Here is a 19422-nt window from a genome sequence, read left to right as displayed (position 1 = left end):
GGTTGAGTGTCCAACTTCGGCTCAGGTCATGATCTCACAGTTCGTGAGCTCGAGCCCCGCATCAGGCAGACAGTGTGGAGACTGCTTGGCATTCTCTCTCCCTCCCCGCCACCCCTCTCTCTCAAAATTAATGAATAAACTTAAAAAATGTTTGTGAGATAACATTACATAAGAAAAGCAAATCTCACTGACAGTTTTGACAATTATTCATATAAAAAAATGTACAAGGGAATACATCCAAATGTCAAACAATGGTTATATCAGAGCAGTGGAATTGTGAATGAGTTTTTTCATTTTTCTACATTCTAAATTTTACTTAGTGTGGTTTTTAAAATACATTTTTATTTTAGAATAGTTTTGGAATTACATATAACTTGAGAAGATGGTAAAGACAGGTCCTATATGCCCTACATTCAATTTCCTTTATTATTAACATTGCATGTTAGCATGATACTTTCATCACAGCTAAATAAACCAGTACTTTCACATGGTTTCTAAAACTTAAAGAGAAAGAAAGAAAGAAAGAAAGCAAGAAAAACTCTTTAGTTTGGTAAAACCAAATAACATAGAGGAAAATGTCATTCTTTCCATAACCTCGAACTCCAAGTTAGTATCCTGATATTTATTATTTTTATTATTACTTCAGCCTCCTCTTGGCATGGATATCGTTGGTTATAAACTGGAACAAATTTTGCTTTAACTATCATTTGCTATATGTTTGTGCAGGTAGTTAAAGTAGTTGAAACTTTATTGTTTCATAAAGGTTCTGGGGAATGTTTTCTTGAACATAAAGTTCCATGGATGTTAAAAAAATTTTTTTTTACATTTATTTATTTTTTGAGAGAGAGAGACAGAAAGAACGTGAGCAGAGGAGGGGCAGAGAGAGAGGGAGACACAGAATGGGAAGCAGGCTCCAGGCTCTAAGCTGTCAGCAAAGAGCCCAACACGGGGCTCGAACTCACGAGCCTTTGAGCCATGAGATCATGACCTGAGCCGAAGTCAGCCGCTCAACTGACTGAGCCACCCATGTGCCCCTCGTTCCATGGAAAATTTTAAACCCTGCGAAGCATCCCCACATCCAGAATGTAATGTTGTGTGCACGCTGCTTCTCCAGCAAGTCTGTAAGCCCTGCTGCAGTCTTCCCTTGTCCGTTCCCCTCCCACTTTTTCTTACACCCAAGAACACCCAGTCCAGATCTGGGCTCCAAGTGTGTGCTCAGCAAATGCAACTTTTGATAAACTGAAGTAGTAGGACAGGATCTAGTAGATAGGGTATTGATTTTAAGTTCCTAAAATAAAGGATTCTTTATTACGAAATTTTGTCTGAGATGTCAGAGTTTGATCTTGCGTACCAGGACACTACAGCATTTTCCCTCTGCATCATTCAAAGGAGGCACTCTTGCTAGAGTGAGTTTTAGTCTTAAAATGATAAAAATCACGAACATATCAAGTGTTAAATATTCTAAAGAGCATATTTTCAGCTTGCCTTTAAAGTCTGAGCTCTAGAGGGGTGCCTGGGTGGCTCAGTCGGTTGAGCGTCCCACTACGGCTCAGGTCATGATCTTGCAGTCTGTGAGTTCGAGCCCCACGTCGGGCTCCGTGCTGACAGCTCAGAGCCTGGAGCCTGCTTCGGATTCTGTGTCTCCCTCTCTCTCTGCCCCTCCCCTGCTCATGCTCTGTCTCTCTCTGTCTCTCTCAAAAAATGAATAAACATTAAAAAAAATTTAAAGTCTGAGCTCTAGAAAATGGACTGTGGGGGTTTTTGTTTGTTTTTTTTTAAATGTTTCTCCCCTAGTGAGTTTCCTTTGTTCTGTCTGCCAAGTTGGTTTCAAAGAATCCTTCTGGATATCTAGCAGTTAGAACAAATCCTATAGATTACGCAAAGAAATAACTAACTGAAGCAGCAAGGTAGTGTCCTACTTTTCACAGGAATAGAAGACATTCTCTTTTAAAACGGAACTGAAAAAAAAAACCTCAAATAGGTTTCTTCCCGTTTTATTTGTTGATAAATCTATTTTTCATCTTTTTTAAAATTTTTTTAATTTTTATTTTTTCATCTTTTAGTATTGTCTTTACTTCAAACAGCCAGATCTATGACACTAAAATTAAAAAAAAAAAATTATTGAACAGCGTCCTAAGGTATATTCGGTACCTAATCTTAACTGGTTTTGGAAAATCCCTAAAATCAAGCTAAACAAACAACATTCTTGTATCTTCATGGAAGTCTGTATCATGTTACAAAACGTGTGAGGAGCAAAACTTTGCCAAACAAATTAAGGAGTGCAAGAAAAGAAAATTTCATAGTTTGGGTTTACTAAAGTTGTTTAAAGGCAGTCAGTGCCAAAATCAATCCTTAGATTGTAATTCCAAGGAAACTGCTGAGGATTAATTAATAAGAATGTGAGGGGCGCCTGGGTGGCTCAGTCAGTTAAGTGTCCGACTTCAGCTCAGGTCGTGATCTCACAGTTCATGAGTTTGAGTCTGGCATAGGCCTCTGTGCTGATAGCTCAGAGCCTGGAGCCTGCTTCGATTCTGTCTCCCTCTCTCACTAGCCCCCCCCCCCCCACTCTGTCTCTTTCTCTCCTTCAAAAATAAACATTTAAAAAGTACAAAAAAATAAATAAGTATATGATATTCACAGTGGGTGACTGAAAAGCCCCAAACCAGAGTTAAAAGCAGCGTCACTGACAACTTTCAAGAGAGATGTATACAATTAAAATTGACTGTTTTATCAACTACTGTGTAACTTTGCTTTATTGCAAAAGTGATTTGACTCTCCAGGAGTATCACTATTAATAAGTTATGACAGACTGATGTTTGACAAGCAAGCCTAAACAAAACCTCCAATTTGTCTTGCTAAAAATTAACTTGGTGTTATGGAACGGGCAGGACCGAACCAGTCCATCGTGAGGCAAGACAGGCTTTTTGAGACATCTGACACTCTAAATATAGTTCAGCAGATGTGAAGCATTATGCAATTTGGCTAATAAGCTCCGAGCGAGTGGAAAGAAATGGACTGGACAGTACCAGAAGTGACTGAAACACACGGTGACCCAAGGAAGCTTCTGGAAGGAGGTACCTCAAAAGGTGAACAATGGAATGACAGGCAATTCTCAATTTTGGGGGTACATTTTTGTCCTATCTGGAGTTTAAAAGAACATTCTTTTACAATCAGAAAACAACACATGGATTTGCTTTTTGGAAAAAGACAATAAAAATGATGTGAAGTTTGACTTCTCATATCTGAGAAAAGTTTTATAAAAGCATTACAAAAATGGCATAGGACTATCCAGTTTTGTTGTGGCTTAATAAACATTGATGGTCTGTGTTTAGCATATAGATACATATTCATTTCAAAGGATGGATTAAAGGTACCATAGTCACTGAGAGCAACAGACGTTTTGTCAATATCCCATACAACTGGGATGCTTCAAGATCATTTCCAGACTTATTTTATTACCTAGAAATCCTCTTCCTTATTTTCAAAGCTCTGGGAGAGAATCTCTAAGACCTTCCAGTTGGATTAGCAGGTACCTAAGGGTGAAAATAGAACCAAAATGATTCTTACCTCATGTGGCGCATCAGAATTTGTTGGGCCGTTCAAAGTAATTGGATCACATTCCTCAGCTGGGGGGGGGAAAGAGACAAAGCTTGATAAAGAAAGGGCACGCTCTGCCGTGTGAGGCCTGCGATTGGGACTCAGTGCTATGTGTTGCTTTGACATTTGGTAAAATCGGGAGGACCTCGGTTCTCCCTCCCTCTCTGCTTCTAGGCATAAGGCCCCAGGCTACCCGCCGCTGCCTGCGAGGGCACCAGGTGAGGGCACCAGGCACGGTTCCTACTTAACCCTGAGTACTGAGTTTCAGTTCCCCGCCAGCCCACTGAATTACTCAGACGAGCCGTCCCTGGGGAACCAGGGACGCTACCTCCTCTTGCTACTACTACCCTTACCACCTACAGCTGCTGGTGGCTGGTGCCCTCTGTTCCCGTGGGCAGCCTCGTGGGATGTGACCCTGCGTGGCTTGAGGTGTCCCCCTCCCCCAGGCTGTGAGCACAAGTGACTCATGTCAACCTCATCTGTCCAGTGTCAGGCATGTAACCCCTGGGCAGGATCCCTCCCGCACTGCTGGGGTGAACAGGAGGGGATCAAAGCAGCTGGCCTCGTGAACTGCATGGCCCAACCGCTATGGAAGACACTTTGTCAGATGTAACTAACTTCCCCGCCGCAGCTGAGGCTGCCTGGGGCTGGCCAACTTGCACTCTGGCCTACGCAGCACTGTGTGTCGTCTTTGTTCGGTGTTTGTCCTCTCCTCCCACCTAAAATGTCCCCGTCCCCAAGGTGAAAACTGTTATTGACTATGCCCCAGTGTGATGTGCTGTTAGGTTCGACTAATGTCTGGTGGGTCAGCTCTGAGCATCCCATCCATAAGCCAGTGCGCCTGGGCCCCGCGCAGCCGCTTACAGCAGCCAAAGGACCGATCCTGCAGTCATGGGCCCGCTGGTCCATACCAGACCCATAAGCAATACGACCTTCCTGGAGGTGGACGCAACCCCAAGCAGGTTGACTGGCATTTCCTGGAGGAAGAGATGGCTCCCTACGAGGTGGGCCGTCAGCCTCCCAAGCCTCTCCCCGTCAACACTCAGAAAGTCTGCACCATGAACGATCAGAGACAGAAAGTGAGTGCTGACCCTTTATACAGGTAGAAGTAGAAATACTCCCAGGGAATCTGGGAGAAAGCCCCAAAAAACAAAGAAAAGGCAGGGGCATAGCAGAGCTCAGTTCCAGCTCATTGCCTGCTGGGCTGCTCTGCCACCTCTGCCTGGCTGCAAGGAACATCCTGATCCTCGGAGTTATCGGGGAAACCCGTGGTACCCCTGGGGCACGGCATGGGGTTAGTTCGACCCTGACGCAAGCCCAGGGTCCTGAAACATATGAAAGCAACCGCTGCCCAGGGAAGGCCCCAACCCCGTGGTACTGATTTGAGGCTCTGTGGAGGCGGAAATGCAGAAATATGAGCAGGGTGGAGGATTCCCCCACCTACCTGCACCCAGCGTTTATTCAGTGACGCAGAAAGAAAAGGGGACGGGAAACGAAAGAAAGAAACTGGACAGAAAATGGAAAGAAACTGGACATCGGGGAGGAGATGAAAGGAAAAAAAGGACTGCAAGCAGAGGTCCACAGTTTGACCCAATGGGAAATCCAACATTTACTGAAATAATTTACATAGCCAACCAGTAAACGAGTGCTGGATACCCCTGTGCCTGACAACGTCGGTTCTGAATCAGCTTTAATACCTGCTGAAATGCACCAACTGGCAAACCCTCAGGGACTTAATCAGTCCCGGGGCTCCAATTACAGTTACACCTAGAGATGCCACTAAATGTAAACACGAGGTCCCCACGTAACCCTAGAGAGTTCTGGAACGTGAAACAGAAGACAAATAGGTATGACTCATCCTAACCAAAAGAACTATTGTTTTGCCTCATTTTCCCATGGTCACAGCACCCATTGCCTTAGATTATCCCATGTGGGCATTGTGGCTCTGACTCAACAAATTACTATTAAATTAAATCTTTACAGTTAGAAGTTGATTTGAACGAAATGGGACCCTACAGACCTCTCAGTGCAAGCACCTAATACGGCCCGATGTAAATTAAACAGGACCTTCAAAGATCAAAACTTACTACGTAAGACCTGATTTGAGTGAAGGGTGGGTTAACTGCTGCCTCTCCAATTAACAGCTGAATTTGGCCTGTTCTTAAACCCGAAAGGCAATGAACAGTGTCTCACAGGACATTACTGCAGCCTTAATGTGGTGGCCCCATCCATTAAGGCACCAGACCCAATGCCCAGTATTTTTTAAATTACTGACTCCATCCCATCAGCCACTAATAAATATCTGGCTATCACCAATTGGGCTAATATGTTCTGCTCAGTGTCTATTTGAGCAACCTCTCAGGTGCCATGTGCCTTCATCGCCAAAGGCAGTCGTACATGGTGACCGGGCTCCGTACGGGGGACCTAACAGCGTTGCCCTAGCACACGGTCTTTGCAGGCAAGATCTTAACTGCACCCAACCTTCTCCAGGATCGTAGGTATGCCAACATGGATGACATCCTCCTCCAAGGATATCCATTTGACATTCATCCAAGCCATACAACATCCATAAAAGAGCTCACAGAAAGGGAACAGGACACTGACCCCCACACAGCATGCGCCCCTACCACCTTGGATAAATTCCTGAGAATCTGTTGGTAAGTTAAGGGCTGCTCCATCTCTGACATGGTCAATAAAGAGTTAAAAAAATAGGGGCGCCTGGGTGGCTCAGTCTGTTGAGCGTCTGACTTCAGCTCATGTCATGATCTCACGGTTCATGAGCTCGAGCCCTGTGTCCGGCTCTGTGCAGACAGCTCAGAGCCTGGAGTTGCTGCAGACTCTGTGTCTCCCCCTCTCTCTGCTCCTACCTCATTCATGCTCTGTCTCTGTCTCTCAAAAATAAATAAATGCTAAAGAAAAACTTTTTTAAGTGTTACGAAAATAAAAAAAACAAAAACAAAACATTAAGGGACACCTGGGTGGCTCAGCTGGTTGAACCTCTGACTCTTGATTTTGGCTCAGGTCATGGTCCCAGGGTCATAGGATCTAGCCCTTCGTCAGGCTCTGTGCTGAGTGTGGAGCCTGCTTGGGACACTCTCATTCTTTCCCTCTCGCCACCCCGCCCATCCCCTGCTCGCTCTCTCTCTCTCTGAAATAAAATAAAAAATAAAAAACAAAGAGTTATGGACCCTCTCAGTACTTACCACAAGTTAATACAAGTCCAACATCTTCTAGTTTGGGGGGAGTTCTGGAGGCAATGTATTCCTCATTTCCATAGTTTATTTGTTCTCACTGACACGCTTACTTGTAAAGTGCTTCACTGTAAATCTGGCTCCCTCTAACAAAAGCCTACAAGACGCATTCTCTGAGACCCCTTCACCATAAGGGTTTAAACAACCTCCTCATATTCTTCCTGAAGTCTCTGGACCACCCATGACTGCCATATGCTGTCTATGTGCTTCTGATGCATGAAACTGCCCTGCTAGACCCTTCTCTCCATACACCACTAGAGCAGCGACTGCTGGCTGCACACTGGGCTCTTCTGGAAATAAGAGGCTCTCACTGACCCTGCACCTGTGAGCCTTCATACCCTGCTGCTTATTATGCCTTGAGTCACAGAAGCAGCTCCGTACAAGCTCGACATGGCTACTGAGACTTTACTGCTACTGAGTGGAGACAAACGTGGGCCTTCTGGCATGTTCTACCCATAGGAGGGCATGGTCTCCACTATCCTCAGGCTCTTGCCAGATGCCATGGTGCTGGAAGAAGTCACCCTTCTGACATTCCTGGTTACCTGGGGAGCCCCTTCAGATCAACTGAGCGAACAACAGTGGGAATTTGTAGATTTTACAGGTGATATCACCACCATCATACATGATGGAGTTCATGGATAGTTATGCTTTCTAGCCCTCAGTCAACACGTCCCTGATAAAAGACTGCCAAACTTCAGGTGGTCATCTTAGTGCTGGATGCCCTGGCCAACAAGTGGCCCCATCGGCACTTTTTTTTTTAAATACAAACTCTTGGACCACTGCCCAAGACTTGCCCACTCTGGGACAGAACTCTGGGAATCTCTTGCCTCACATATGAAGAGAATGTAAATCAAGGTAACAGATATCTCTGCACATAGTAAGGCCACAATGTAAGGCCTCACTAGAATATTCTCTATCCCCTTTGGAGTTCCAGATGTTACTGCTAGTGACCAAGACGTTCATTTCACTTCTCAGAACACAATACCCGGCTCTAAAAGAAGCCACTCAACCGAATTTCCATCTACTCTCTAGGCAACAGGTTAAATCGAAAGGGAGGATGAGCTCCTCACAGAATTCCTATTTTATAGAACAAATAGAGCTCTTGCCTTGGGTCACTATTGCCATAGGCATTGGTTATCTAAAAAAAATTTTTTTTTAAATGTTCATTTATTTTTGAGAGAGAGACAGAGACCAAGTGGGGAAGGGACAGAGAGGGAGGGAGACACAGAATCCGAAGCAGCTCCAGGCTCTGAGCTGTCAGCACAGAGCCTGGCGCGGGGCTTGAACCCACGAATCACGAGATTGTGACCTGAGCCGAAGTCGGACGCTTAACCGACTGTGCCACCCAAGCGCCCCGGCATTGGTTATCTAAATTCATGCCCTCACTATACCAGTGCCATACCACATGGCCCACCCTCTCCTGGTCCAGTGTCTGGTGTGCTTTTTAGGGAGGCCCTTCCCTACCCTCTAAGTCCCAATCATCACTAAGATTTAAATTGAAGCCAAGGTTATCATGGAGTCAATTGTGGTATAAGATCTAAGACGAAGACTCAATACTAGCACTGCCTTGACATCTGGTAAAAATCAGGAGGGCCTCGAATGGCCGAGGTGCAAAGCTTTCCGCACGCTGCCCCGTGATCGGCCCCTGAGCTGAGCACCAGGCACGGTTCCTACTTACCCCCGAGTACTGAGTTTCAGTTCCCCGCCAGCCCGCTGAATTACTCAGATGAGCCGATCACATCCTCCCTGGGGAACCAGGGACGCTACCTCCTCTCGCTACTACCACCCTTACCACCTACAGCCCCCGGTGGCTCACTCTGTTCCCAAGGGCAGCCCCGTGGGATGTGACCCTGCGTGGCTTGCGGTGTCCCCCTCCCGCAGGCTGTAAGTACAAGTGACTCACGTCAATCTCATCTGTCCGGTGTCAGGCAGGCGTGGCCATCCCCATAACCCTAGGGCAGGATGCCCCCCCTTCCCCAGGGGGTGAGTAGGAGGCACTCCGGACACATTTCCCTCTGCTTCACATCACAACAAATTCCTCTGTGCTCATTGATCTGTCTGACATTTTACCAAGCCTTTCAGATTAGCAGAGTGGGATTTTACTTGTCTTGATAGGTCACCCTCCTACAAGCCAAAGCTACTGCAGCTCTCTTGTCTAAGTGGCCACGGCCAGCGCGCGTCAAAGGCACCTGACATGCGTGTGAAACGTGTTAACACCTTTCAAAGAATTCACTTTGGAAAGGAACCTCCATGCTTAGGGTGGTCTGACACAGGTGTTGGCTTCACAGCTCCCCGAGGGTGGTGACGATGGCACAGGTGTGTGACAAACTGATTCGGGTCCATCGGATTTTAATCTGTGCGGAATTCCTTCCTGCACGCTAAACTTGAAAGTTGACAGAAATACAGAACGTTATGAAGGAAAGGTTTATGTCGATTTTGAGAGGTGTAAAGCTTTAAGTAAAGAATCAGTTATCAGGGTCCAACAGCTAAGACTGAATGAGGGATTGATTGAGTCATCTCTTTTCCACATTAACATTCATTCACCTGTTGAGCACCGGGCTGCTGGATTTGTTCAAACAAGGTGCTACTACGTTCACTGCTCCTGTACAATTCCCACTAAAGGACAATCTTTCCCATTAACAGAATTATCTGAGAAATTTATTTATTTATTTATTTACTTATAGATTAAAAAAAAATTTTTTTTTTTTAACATTTATTTATTTTTGAGACAGAGAGAGAGCATGCACAGGGGAGGGTCAGAGAAAGAGGGAGACACAGAATCTGAAACAGGCTCCAGGCTCCGAGCTGTCAGCACAGAGCCTGACGCGGGGCTCAAACCCACGGGCCGCGAGATCATGACCTGAGCCAAAGTCGGACACTTAACTGACTGAGCCACCCAGGCGCCCGTACTTGTAGATTTTTAAAAATAAATGTTTCTTCATTTTTGAGAGAGACAGCATGAATGGGGGAGGGGCAGAGAGAAAGAGGGAGATGGGATCTGAAGCAGGCTCCCGGCTCTGCACTGACAGTAGGGATCCCCACACCAGGCGCAAACTCAAGGAACCATGAGATTGTGACCTGAGCTGAAGCTGGACGCTCAACTGACTGAGCTACCCAGGGGCCCCTCTCTGGGAAATTTAAACTAAAAGCATGGTTTTTTACTAAGATTCTAGATGGTATCTTTCAAAAGGAGAGCAGTAGAGATCTTGCCTTGGCTTGAGTTCCTGAGTATAGTCCCCAGCATTCTGGCATGTGAATGAAGTACCTCTGGGGCTTATTAACAATGCAGATTCCTGGGCTCCACACCAGACTTCCTTAACTGGAATCTCAGGGGCCCCAAGGGTCTGACATTCCACAGGCGCCCCACAGAATTCTCATGCACACTCCGGCTGAAAGTCACGGAAATGTGATTTCCGTCACACGGATCCTCAGAATGGCTAGTGTCATAACTGCCAACTCAGCGTTTGTGCAAAAACATGGTTGCTCCCCCAGCAGGATGACACCTTGAACTTAAGTAGTTACTTTTGTGATGTGGTGCACCCCAGACATTCCCGTGGTCATTATCTCTCTCCTCTCTGCCCTCCACAACAGAAAAATAAAATTTGCAGGGTGGTCACCTTTGCATTCAAATCATACGCTGGGGGAGAGGGGTTGATTTGGGTATGTGTTGTAACAGGAGGTTCCCAACAGAGTCCCAGTCCAGGTTGAGTGGGAGGGAATGAATTTATGGATCAAGCAGGACCAGCACACAGAAACTCATGCAGGCAGTCGGGGTGTTTAGTTTCCTGTTAGAACAAGGAAGCTTATCAGCAAAATGCTGTCAATCTAATGAGGAGAGAAATCATATAAAATACAGCGTATTGGCTTGCTAGTTTTAAGGCAAACATTTTTTTTTTTTTTTAACGCTTATTTGAGAAAGAGCACATCGGGAGAGAGGGCAGGGAGGGGCAGAGAGAGAGGGAGAGAGAGAGAATCCCAAGCAGGCTCTGCCCTGTCAGTGTAGAACCAGACCCTGGGCTCGAGCTCACAAACCCCAGATCATGACCTGAGCCGAAATCAAGAGTTGGACAACTTAACTGACTGGGCCACCCAGGTGCTGCTAGGGCAAACATTTTTACTTCTGATTTTAGTGAATTCTCTCATATTTGTTTATTTTTTCCTAACGTTTTCAAGTAGAACCACTGCTTCTACATTTAGTTAACAAATTGTTCTAAAAGGTCCCCAAATATCATCTACGCTTGAGTTCAAATTCCTCAAATTCAGTAACAATGAGTTTGCTTTACTTCTCTTTAGCTTAAAATTCACTATGAAATATTTTGAGTAAGAGAAAAGAGCAGTAAGACTAAAGAAAAAAGATGATAAAAGCTTGACTGATTTATGATGTATTTATGTGCAATTTCCCCTCACTGAGAATAGTGGTTCAAAAATCAGAATTCTTTTTCCAAACACATTTTCTCTCAAGATGTGAAGAGTCACCTTCCCTTCAGAACACGTAAGTCAGCAGTTTCTACAAGATATCAGGAACTCTGTGATATAAAATAAGCCCCACTTATGTCACAAACTGTAGACTCTCATCCTTTTTAATAGCTGTGTAATATTCTACTACACACACACACACACACACACACACACACACACACACAACATCTTTCTTATCCATTCATCTGTCAGTGGACACGTGGGTTGCTCCCATATCTTGACTATTATAAACAATGTTGTAATAAACATAAGAGTGCATAGATATTTTCAAATTCATGTTTTCATTTTCTCTGGGGAAATACCCAATAGTGGAATTATTGGATCATATGATATCTCCATGTTTAATTTTTTGAGGAACCCCCCCCCCCCCACGCTTGCACTATGACGTGTACCGGAAACTAATGTGTCAACTATACTGAAATGAAAAAATATTTTAATAAAATAAGTCTCACTCTTAGTCCTGAGTTTAGGGCCTGCAGGCTCTCCCAGAAAAGCTCTCATAAAAGAGGCCTGACACATGAACCCTGACAGAACGAACCCCTTGAAATCTCTAAAATCAGGGGAGGAGGAAGTTGCACATTTGTTCCTGATAAGAACACAAGTTAACCAATATGTTTCATCTCAAAAACATGCTGATCACTGAAATCACACTAGATTTCCACAATTGATTTATGGTAAAACCACATTATTCAGAACCACTCTGGTTTGGACCGTGTAAAGGAATAGTGTTACCATGAATACAGTAGGAATACACTAGAAGGACAATAAAGGTTTTGTGAAACATGCTGAATCTGCCTAAGAAAATAAATTTTGAAGACTTTTTAACCATATGGAAATAATTCAAGCTAACTACAGATAAATCCTCTGTTAAATAAATGGGACGCCCTCCAATTTACTTAAACATTGTGAGTCCAACTCTGGACTTCATTAGATTACATTTACTTTGAAATCTATAAATTAGCACTCCTGTATCCCTTGGGTAAATTCCTAGCAGTGCTATTGCTGGGTCATAGGGTAGTTCTGTTTTTGGCAGTGCTTTCAACAATAGCCAAATTATGGAAAGAGCCTAAATGTCCATCAGCTGATGAATGGATAAAGAAGATGTGGCTTACATATACAATGGAATACTACTTGGCAATGAGAAAGAATGAAATCCTGCCATTTGCAGCAATGTGGATGGAACTGGAGAGTGTTATGCTGAGTGAAATAAGTCAGTCAGAGAAAGACAGATATGTTTTTTCACTCATATGTGGAACTTGAGAAACTTAACAGAAGACCATAGGGGAAGGAGAGGGGGGAAATAATAGTTACAAACAGAGAGGGAGGGAGGCAAACCACAAGAGACTCTTAAATACAGAGGACAAACTGAGGGTTGATGAGGGTACGGGTCAGGGGGAAAATGGGTGATGGGCATTGAGGAGGGCACTTGTTGGGATGAGCACTGGGTGCTGTATGGAAGCCAATTTGACAATAAATTATATTTAAAAATTAATTAATTAAAAAGAAATCTATAAATTAGACTCTACATTGATTCATATGGGTTTTCTTTCCCTAAAAACATTTATAGTGAGAAAAGTACCATACATGTTTAATGATTATATTGGCCCCATTGGTATGTTTAAAAAAATACTGGCAGGGGCACCTGGGTAGCTCAGTTGGTTAAGTGTCTGACTTCAGCTCAGGTCATGATCTCATGGTTCACAAGTCCTAGCCCCGTGTCAGGCTCTGTGCTGACAGCTCAGAGCCTGGGGCCTGCTTTGGATCCTGTGTCTCCCTCTCTCTCTGCCCCTCCCCCCGCTCAGGCTCTCTCTCTTTCTCTCTCTCTCTCAAAAATAAATAAACATTAAAAAATTTTTTAAAAATACCATCAGTTATTAAATCATAGATATTATTGAATACAAATGTTGGAATAAGTTTTTATTTATTTATTTAACATTTATTTATTATTGAGAGACAGAGAGAGACAGAGCATCAGCATGGGAGGGGCAGAGAGAGGAGACACAGAATCCGAAGCAGGCTCCAGGCTCTGAGCTGTCAGCACAGCACACAGCCCGACGCAGGGCTCGAACTCACAAACCGGGAGATCATGACCTGAGCTGAAGTCGGATGCTTAAGCGACTGAGCCACCCAGGTGCCCCTGGAATAAGTTTTTAAACTTCTGGACATTCAGTATAAGATGATGTGTTTCTTTGGAGATGAGAAATTATGTGCTTAATAATACTATTCTCCAGGCGCTTGGGTGGCTCAGGTGGTTGAGCGTCCAACTTGTCTAACTCTTGATTTTGGCTCAGGTCATGATCCCAGGTGGTGGGATTGAGCCCTCCGCTGGGCTCCGTGCTAACAGCCTGCTTAAGGTTCTCTCTCTCCCTCTGCCCCTTTCCCCCACTCGCACTTGCATGGTCTCTCTCTCTCTCTCTCTCTCAAATTAAAATAATAATAATAATAAAAATAGTAATAGATAATACTGTTCTCTGTGAATAAGAAGAAAAATCTAGTCACATTTCTTACAATGGTGGTTTTCACAGTCATGCTACTTATAAACTCATTACCATTTTAATTAAGATTTTGTAAAACTCAAATTCTAGGAGAAACCCGATAGTAGTTACTGTAGTATCAGACTGGTAAGCAACCAGTCTTTTTTTCCAAAACAGGAAGTCATGTTCAAGGGTGTTAAAAAAGATCTTTAGACAGATCTAACCATGACACTGCAATCCCAGAGTCACTGCAGCTCAGTGGCTGTCTCAAACAGTGCCACTTTTGCCACAGTGCTGGGAAAGCATCCTCAACCCTGATTTTTCCCACTTCTTTCTACCAGATTTCCCTCCACCATCTGATGCTCACCTATGCCAGGCACTGTTCTGGACTCATTTCACTGCATTCTTTTTTCTTTTTTAAAAAATGTTTATTTATCTTTGAGAGAGAGAGAGAGAGACAGAGCGTGAGTGGGGGAGGGGCAGAGAGAGAGGGAGACACAGAATCCAAAGCAGGCTCCAGACTCCCAGCTGTCAGCACACAGCCCCACAAGGGGCTTGAACCCATGAACCATGAGATTGTGACTTGTGCCAAAGTCGATCCAGGCGCCCCCTATTTCACTGAATTCTCACAAGCACCGTGGGAGGGGATGAAAACATTGTCCTCCCAACACTACAGACAGGAAACCGAGACCCTGAGATGTGGAGCCATCTGCTGAGGGCACTCAGAGCCCAGCAGGCCATGGTCTGGCTATAGTTCAGTTCTCTTGTCTATGTGCCTCCCTGGTGGATACACCAAATCCTTGAAATGTCTTAGGCTCCTTTTTTTTTTTAAGAGAGAGAGCAAGCGCAGGGGAAAGAGAAAGAGAGAGAGAGAGAGGGAGAGAGGGGGAGAGAGGGGGAGAGAGGGGGAGAGAGGGGGAGAGAGGGGGAGAGGGAGAGAGAATCCCAAGCAGTGCGGAGCCTCATGCAGGGCTCGATCCCACAACCCTAGGATCATGACCTGAGCTGAAATCAAGAGTCAGATGCTCAACCAACTGAGCCACCAGGTGTCCCAAGCAGGCTCTTCAAGTGAGGTCTGCATCCCAACCACTCAGGTGTGCAAATACACACAGGTGCCTGGGCCTGACCCCAGACCTACCATGTCGTGATTTCAGAGCAGCTGGGCCCAGAATCTGCATTATAAACGAGCCTCCCCCACACTCCCAGATGGTTCTTCAGTGCGCGCTGAAGTCTGAGGAGCACCACCCAAGGCTGCCTCCCATCTGTCCCTGGCTGCCTGGCTTGCACCTTGCACCATCTTGCTGAACTAAAGAGTTAAATCACACACTGGAGGATTCGGGACACTTAGAAGTCATTCAACAGGGGAAAGGAGGAAGTGAGCTTGCCAGATGCCACCCCTACCACAGCCAGGATGTGGACTCGATCTTGGCTTTCGGTCTCTTTTCCCTACATCACTGCCACCCCCAGGACATGCACGGGAGGCAAAAGAAATTAAACTCTAACAGTGTAATTTCTGGATGCAAGGAGAAGGGTCTGGCGAATAAGGGATGGAGGGGAGGGGAGCTTTGGTAGAGCCCTAGACTTCACCTCAGGTGGGCCCAGGCAGGGAGCTCCCTCCCAACTCTCCAGTTGGGTGACCCTATGATCACCCCGTCACAAAGACTGCTAGGAAAAGCCATGTTGGCGGGAGCCGGGAAGCCCTACCTCTCCAGGAAGCTGGGGGCCCCTGCCATCTCTGACGCTGGTCAGATCTGATTGTCCCCCACCTCCCCCACTCTGGGTTGTCAGCAGAGCACGAGGTAAATGCTCCGGTGGGGCAACCAGCAGCTTGGCCTCCAGAGCAGATACAGCTTTGTGCACGGCCCCACAAGAGAAATCGGGAATGGCTGAGCCTAGCCATTTTTCTGGTCTGTACTGTGCCGAAAACGTTAGCCTGTGAATTACAAAAGATAGGTTTCTGGGGGATTTCTGTTTGTCTGTTTTCTGCTTTAGGGCCTGACAAGCATCCTTTGCCCCTCTGTCTAGTAAGAGAACCCTCCTTCCTGTGGTTTGGGTAGAACTTACTCTACACTCTCCCCCACCCAACCTCAAGGCTCATACCTGACCAATGCCCTCTTCCATCCTCCTGATGGCAACAGACGATTCACAGATGGCCACATGACCCAAACCGCCCATATGACAGTCATCCCCAGAATTATGTGGGTGCTAGGGGAAACCCCCCCCCAACCTTGCTCTGCCATCTTGAGGGGGCACTGCATAAAGCTGGAGGCATTGGTGACCACCTTTCCCATCATGAAGGGAAAGCCTGCCCAAAACTGGAGCCAAGACAGAGCCAGGAGAGGGACGGAAAGACAGAGAGAACGAGCCCGAGAGCATCATTTAAATGCTTGGATTTAGCGTCCAAAGACCCTAAGCCAATATGTCCCTCCTCCCTTTTTAAAAATTAACTTGAGTTAGACTTCTGTCACTTGCATCCCAGAGTCCTGGCTATCTTCATTTCAGGCATGTGAAAAACACCACAGGAATTTAATGGATAGTTTCTAATGAAGTATCTTATAGATTTAAATAAGAAAATTCATGCCTGGGATCATCCACAAGTCGTCAGCTAAATTATCAGTATGTTTCTGTTTTACACATGAGAAATTGCTTTGACTGGTGCTTTGTTCAAGATATTAAAATAATCACAAGTTCAAGTAGTTATATTAACCGTACATACCTTTAGGGAGTCCTGTATCTTGAATGGGGTATTTGTCTGACTGTGGAAACCAACAAAAGAAGAGAGTTATTCTTAAACACCATAGTCAATTGTAAGATCAAAGTGAAAAGAAAGCTTTGTTTTGGGGAAGTCATAATTTTAGTTTAAAACCTCGCAAGTTTCTAGCCATGGCTTTATCAACAGGCCTGACCCATTGCTTGTTTTTATGCTTAGTTCATAAAAAATGAAATCTACGTTGACAAGAAGTTAATGCTGGAACATGAGACAGAATAAGCCTTCTCAATTTCCTCAGCTCTGACCACTAAACCACACTTCCTCTCTTTTCTGCAGTGCTATTTCCCCTATTTCCTGTAGTTTAAAATTGAGGAACGTTTTCACGAATTATGGGGATAGACTGATATCTTGTCATCATTTCTGTGATATTCATTTGGGTCAATAAGCCTGCGTGCCAGGTGGTATTCACTATTGGGAGAGCTCTGTCCTGGGTTGACTGGGATGGGATTCAAAAGCCAACCATCCCTACTGACCTGCACAAAGATCTACAAAGATCTACTCATTATGCATGACCATACACAGTTCCTCAATGCCCTGGATGAGGGCAATTCCATTGGAGGGAATTCAAAACAGCAAAGGCTCTTACAATCATGTATGTCTTTGTTGGTACCTCCATGCGGGTATCTAATGTTCTGAACACTTTGACTTCCGATTAAAGAATGGAGTAATTCTCTGATGACTTACATGAGAGGAGCGAGAATGTGCCCAGTCTCCCTATCCTGTCCCCTAACCCCTATTCAGCTCCCACCCTCCATCTGGGGCTTTTGGGTCCATGCCCTCCAGCCTTAAAATGAAAGTTACACCTTCCAACTTGCCTGTAGGTCTCACACATGTCCTCCTCTGACAGAAGAGAAGAAGAAACAAATGTGGAACCAAGAATTTTGTTTTAAATCCCTTTCCTTGCAGTTACTTTGGAGATGAACAGTGAAGCTCCAGAACCTCTAGGAGCCTCAAACTCCTCTTCCACAGAAGAAATCAATCAATCATGGAGAACTTAAAAAGTCAAGTTTTCCCTCAGACTAAATTCTTCTTGATACTCTGTTCTCCAGAGAATGGAAAACACACCTGTCCTATAACACTTACCAGGCTGTTTTTAAAGTATGTAGTTGTCTATTTCCTGGAACAAACTTGGAGTTTTTCAAGAGAAGGAACTATGATCTTTGCAACTCCACATTTTGCCTCAGTGTTTTTTTTTTTTTAATTTTTTTTCAACATTTATTTATTTTTGGGACAGAGAGAGACAGAGCATGAACGGGGGAGGGGCAGAGAGAGAGGGAGACACAAAATCAGAAACAGGCTCCAGGCTCTGAGCCATCAGCCCAGAGCCTGACGCGGGGCTCGAACTCACGGACCGCGAGATCGTGACCTGGCTGAAGTCGGTCGCTTAACCGACTGCGCCACCCAGGCGCCCCGCCTCAGTGTTAACTGAACATCTACCAAAGGTCTGCATGAATGAACAGGCTGGAGCAAACACAGGTTTCCTGAAAAGACATTCAAGCTAGGCCTGGAGAATGCCCAAGAACTTGGGTGACCAAGAGGAAGGAACACAGTAATTGCAGATGGCAGACACAGGTGGTCTGGACAGTGACAGGTGTAGAAGACCCATCATCTTGAAGCAGAGACACACGCTGGAGGGGGACAGGGCTGGATACGAAATGATGGAGTCAGTTTACATGGAAGATCCTGGAAGTGAGGTGGAAAGATTTAATGGGTGCCATTCTAGGTGTTTGGGAAGCTTGGCCTATCCAGCTGTGCATGGGAAGATGTTCAACACTGTCTTGTAGAAACTCAGACAAGCAAACAATTTCAGCACAGTGCGATCAAAAGTAGAGTTTGGGCTGTGGAGAAGGGGGCCCCAGAAGGCCCCAGGGTGAGGCAAAGAAAGCATCACAGGTCAGCGAAGCTTGAACTGAGAAGACGAGGAACAACAGGAGTTCATCAGGTGAGGAAGCAGGGAGATTTTCTTCGCTGGATGGAGCAGGGTTATCGGTATCCCAGGAAGGTGAGAAGGCCTGGGTGTTTCAGGAGCAGCAAATAGCTACTCAAGCTTGACTCATCAGGAGGGATGCTGAGACGGGGTCGTGGAGGACCGCATGTGCCATTCTGAAGAGTACAGGCTTAACCCCAGGAGCAGCTGCCATGTTATGGGTTGATTTGCGTCTCCCCAAAAAAGACCTGTTAAAAGTTCTAACGCCCAGTACCTCCGAATGTGACCTCATTCGGAAATGCAATCACTATAGATAGAGGACTAGTTAAGGTGAGATCATACTGGAGTAGAGTGGACCCTCAATCCAAGATGACTGGTGTCTGTACAAGAGACACAGACCCACAGGGGGAATTCGGCCACGTGCCAACGCAGTGAGGGAACGGATGGGTGCAGTTACAAGCCGAGGGCCACCGCCAGCTACCGACAACTACACAGGCCTGCAGAGAGCAGAAAAGATTCTTCCTCCACTGATTCCGGGGGGAAATGGCCCTGCCAACACTTGGGTTTGGCTTCTCACCTCCAGAAGCGTGGGACATTTAGGTCACCCATTATGTGGTGCCCTGTTGTGGCCACTCCAGCAAACTGACCCAGGGAAGGCTTAGAAAAATCAATCTGGCCCAGCGTGGAGAAGCGATCAGAAGTAACTGTGACCCAAGGAGAGAGGGGAGAACCTGATGTCGGGAAGAGAGTGCGAGTCCCAGGGGAGCACAGGTCGGGCACTAGGGACAGGAAGGACCAACTGAGTAACACCCTATAGGAGCCAAAGGCTCTCGTAAGGAACCACAGCACAGGGGATGACAGGAATGATCCACAGGGCTGCTCTGCATCCTGTCCTTACGGAACGCAGGGACAGGGGATTCTTTC

At 45.6% G+C, this 19422-nt stretch overlaps 1 protein-coding gene across 6 annotated transcripts in view; it reads right to left on the bottom strand.

Annotated features, from left to right (window-relative positions):
- The window catches only part of EDARADD (EDAR associated via death domain), a 93037-nt gene that overhangs the window by 37490 nt on the left and 36125 nt on the right, over positions 1–19422 (bottom strand). For 5 of the 6 annotated variants that reach the window (XM_053207416.1, XM_053207415.1, XM_027046888.2 and 2 more), the window contains 2 exons: positions 16518–16557; positions 3568–3626 (listed from right to left, as the gene is read on the bottom strand). In XM_053207416.1, coding sequence (XP_053063391.1) covers positions 3568–3626; positions 16518–16557 — 99 coding nt within the window. The remainder of the gene's footprint in view (positions 1–3567; positions 3627–16517; positions 16558–19422) is intronic. The other variant, XM_053207414.1, reaches the window with a different exon arrangement.

Source organism: Acinonyx jubatus, chromosome D2 (assembly GCF_027475565.1).
Source record: "Acinonyx jubatus isolate Ajub_Pintada_27869175 chromosome D2, VMU_Ajub_asm_v1.0, whole genome shotgun sequence".
Taxonomy (NCBI): Eukaryota; Metazoa; Chordata; class Mammalia; order Carnivora; family Felidae; genus Acinonyx; species Acinonyx jubatus.
This window is presented reverse-complemented; position numbering and strand designations above follow the sequence as displayed.